Source organism: Nicotiana tabacum, chromosome 22, assembly GCF_000715075.1.
Source record: "Nicotiana tabacum cultivar K326 chromosome 22, ASM71507v2, whole genome shotgun sequence".
Lineage (NCBI taxonomy): Eukaryota > Viridiplantae > Streptophyta > Magnoliopsida > Solanales > Solanaceae > Nicotiana > Nicotiana tabacum.
Window position 1 is genome coordinate 6,941,268 of NC_134101.1, and position 3,406 is coordinate 6,944,673.

Consider the following 3,406-nt stretch of genomic DNA (forward strand, 5'->3'; position numbering starts at 1 on the left):
CATGCAGATGGCGTGGGCTATGCACACGAAAATCTGAGAATCGGACGAAATTTCAATTTCATGACCTTAAAACGCCAAAAACGAGGAACGGTCATGGCGAAGCATCCATCTGTATATCAGCTATATATTTACCTTCTTTTTGTTTTTGACAGACGGCTATTTAAGTTAATTTCTAGCGAGTACACTTAAGGCCTTGGTATATCAACTATGGGCCAAAAGTCCTTTTTACTGAGAATTTACTTTTGTATGCTTCTGGGCTTTGTGGTCCATTTAAGGTTATCAATAGTTCACCTTTCTCCTGGGCCACCCACTATCTATGGGCACCCATATGGGCTGCACCACCCACCACCAACTACCAAAACAACCACCCCCACCACCGCCATTCACCTCTGTCACCGCCCTCCCCACCCACCCCTCCCCCTCCACATAAATCCACCACCCCCCACCATCCAAATCCCTATTTCTCCCAACACCTAAAAATAACATTTCCACATAAACTCAATATCCATGGCTAGCTCCTCCTCTTCTCCCCCACCACCCCTCCTCCTCCCACCCCCTGAATCAACCCACCCCCAACCCCAAATCTCCCCATCACCCCAGAAAAAAACCCAACCTCTCCCATGGACCCATCAGGAAACTTTCAATTTAATCCAAGCTTATCAAGAAAAATGGTATTCTTTAAAAAAAGGCCAGCTCAAGGCTAGCCAATGGGAAGAAGTAGCCATTACAGTAGCAGCTCGTTGCGGATTCGATGAGCCATCAAAATCCGCCACCCAATGCCGTCACAAGATCGAGAAGCTCCGAAAACGTTATCGGGCCGAAAGACTCAAACCCTACCCGAATTCATGGGAATATTTTGACCTAATGGATCGTATGGAGCGTGGGCCTTTACCTATTTCGGCCCATCCTGTTGCCATGGTGAAATGTCAACAGAATTCGAATTCGAATTCGATATCGAATCTGAATTCTACTGCTGCTGATCATCAGAGGTATTATTATGATAATAATACTGATAGTGATGAAGTTGATGCCCTTAGTTATATGGATATGAGGAAAAATAAGTGTAAAAGTATTAATCATATTGTTCGTGGCGAAATGGGCTTAATGGGTATGAATGTGAATGTTGTTGATAATAGAAATGTGAATAGGATGGTGAAAGATCGAAACTTCAATGTTTTTGAACAAAAAGATCGAAACTTTGATGTCATGAGGGGGATGAGGAATCCAATGATTGAGAAAAGAAAAGGGTATTTTGGGAATGTGGCTCTTGATGATGATGACGAGGATGATGACGTTGAGGAAGAAGTGGATGAGGAGGAAGATGAAGAGAATGAAGGGAGTGTTGGAGGGAGTGAATTGGCTGCTGAAATAAGGGGATTTGCGGAGAGGTTTATGAGAATGGAGAATAAGAAAATCGAGATGATGAAGGAGACAGAGAGGTATAGGATGGAGATGGAGAAGAGGAGAATGGAAATGATTCTTGAGAATCAGAGGAATCTCATTGATACTATTAATAGGGTCGTTGGATCGCATAAGAAAGTGAAGGTGGCTCAAGAATTTTGAACTCGTTCGTTACATTTCATTGGGATGGAGATAGTCTTTGATGCTAAAATGAACAAGAAAGTTCATCAGAGGAAATTGCATTCGACTTGTATGTGTTAGGCATAAAACGATGTTCTTATTTAGGGATATCTTCCATGTTTCTAACGTTTGTATCTTAATGATTCTTAGGAATAATTACAATTTATTTTGCTCTTTTATGTAGGAATGTAGATTTTTCTGTGGTAGAGTTCATATCTGCTGGAGGATTCAGTTTGTAGACAAGATTTGAGTTAACCTAAAGAAATTCAGAAGATCTGTAATTGCTGTTGCAACAGTAACAATGGAATAAGATGGATCCTTTTAAATTGTAAAGTTAAGGATGCTTTCTTTCTGCTCATTTTCTAATAGGTAATACTTTCCATTGGAATCTGCTGTGACATTCAAACTTGTTTGTATGACCCACAGCCCAGATCAAGAATAAAATTTCTGTATATGATTGGAGGGATCTTAGAATTGGGACAGTAACTTTTTTGTGCTTTTTAAAAGTTCAGTTCTTGGTACCCTACGGTAGTATGATTTCACCTTGTGACACTGAAATCTGATGCTTGCTGTAGACAATCTTACTAACAATCCAGTTGCCTAAACTTTTAGTGGTTGATGGTATTGACGGAACTCATTGAGAGTTAGCTTGTTCCTGCATTCATTGTTGCTCTTACTGCTAAATTTGCAGGCAGTTATTTACATATCCTTGATATGGGATTAGGGATAGGTGGATTTTTCTCCATCTGCCATTTGGTGTGGTGCTTTCTTGCAGTGCATATCATATACTGTTGATGTAACTCCTCTTTATTTCGAGGCAACTTTTGTAGATTATGTTGTATGTTCAAAGATTATGCTGCGCAAATGATAAGTATAATTGATATGCAAGCTAGTCAAAGAGTTGAAATGCCATAATTGCTGGCAGTTTTTGGTAAGATCTTCAAGATTGCCTGGGAATTTAGATTTGGCGCCAAATTCTGAAATGTTAAAAGAGCAGTGCACCAAGTTTCAAGTAGTTGGAATTCCATGTTGCTGGATTTGGATTGCATGTTCAAGTTACTATTTAATATTTACGAAGCCAGGGGAAATTTCAGGAATTAAGCTGTTAATTATTTTACGAGAAAATATCTTGTAAATTTTATACATTTTAGTTAATATGACTTTCCTGGAAGTTGGAATACAAATGTTTCATTGACCAGACTGGTAAGAGCATGACAACAACAACAACCACCCAGTATATAATCCCACTAGTGGGGTTTGGGGAGGGTAGTGTGTACGCAGACCTTACCCCTACCCTGGGGTAGAGAGGCTGTTTCCAAAATGACCCTCGGCATCCTTCCCTCCAAGAACTCCCCACCTTGCTCTTGGGGTGACTCGAACTCACAACCTCTTGGTTGGAAGTGGAGGGTGCTTACCATCAGAGCAACCCACCTTGTCTAAATAAACAAATAACCTTTAAGCAATCCGTTACCTTTCACTGTGAAAGTCGTTGCCACTAATGATGCTGAATTTGACAATCACACAAGTGAATTTATATAGCATAATAATCTTTCCTGGCCCTGATATCCTGATATTAGTTGCTTGGAAGGAAGGTCTCAGATTTACCATTGGCATGCATGAGACTTTCTTCCTTTATGTCTACTTGTAATTCACTGAGCCAATTCCAAAAATGGACCCTCGTTACGATTAACAAGAACAAGGTCAAACAGACCAAGATCCAATTCTGCGTACTTTGAGTTCAGTCTTCCGAGGAGCTGTCCTACCTATATGCGCAATTGAATCCCATTTCAAGATTTGCAAAATGCTAATAGGAAAATTACAAGAA

General features: G+C 40.2%; 1 protein-coding gene across 1 annotated transcript; it reads left to right on the forward strand.

The window, feature by feature from the left end:
- Window positions 1–306: 306 nt before the first annotated feature.
- LOC107795266 (uncharacterized) lies at window positions 307–1,914 on the forward strand. Its single transcript, XM_016617863.2, has 2 exons — window positions 307–1,651; window positions 1,766–1,914. The coding sequence occupies exon 1, from the start codon at window positions 508–510 to the stop codon at window positions 1,561–1,563; it is 1,056 nt and encodes a 351-aa protein (XP_016473349.2). The 5' UTR covers window positions 307–507; the 3' UTR covers window positions 1,564–1,651; window positions 1,766–1,914.
- The last annotated feature ends 1,492 nt before the right edge of the window (window positions 1,915–3,406 follow it).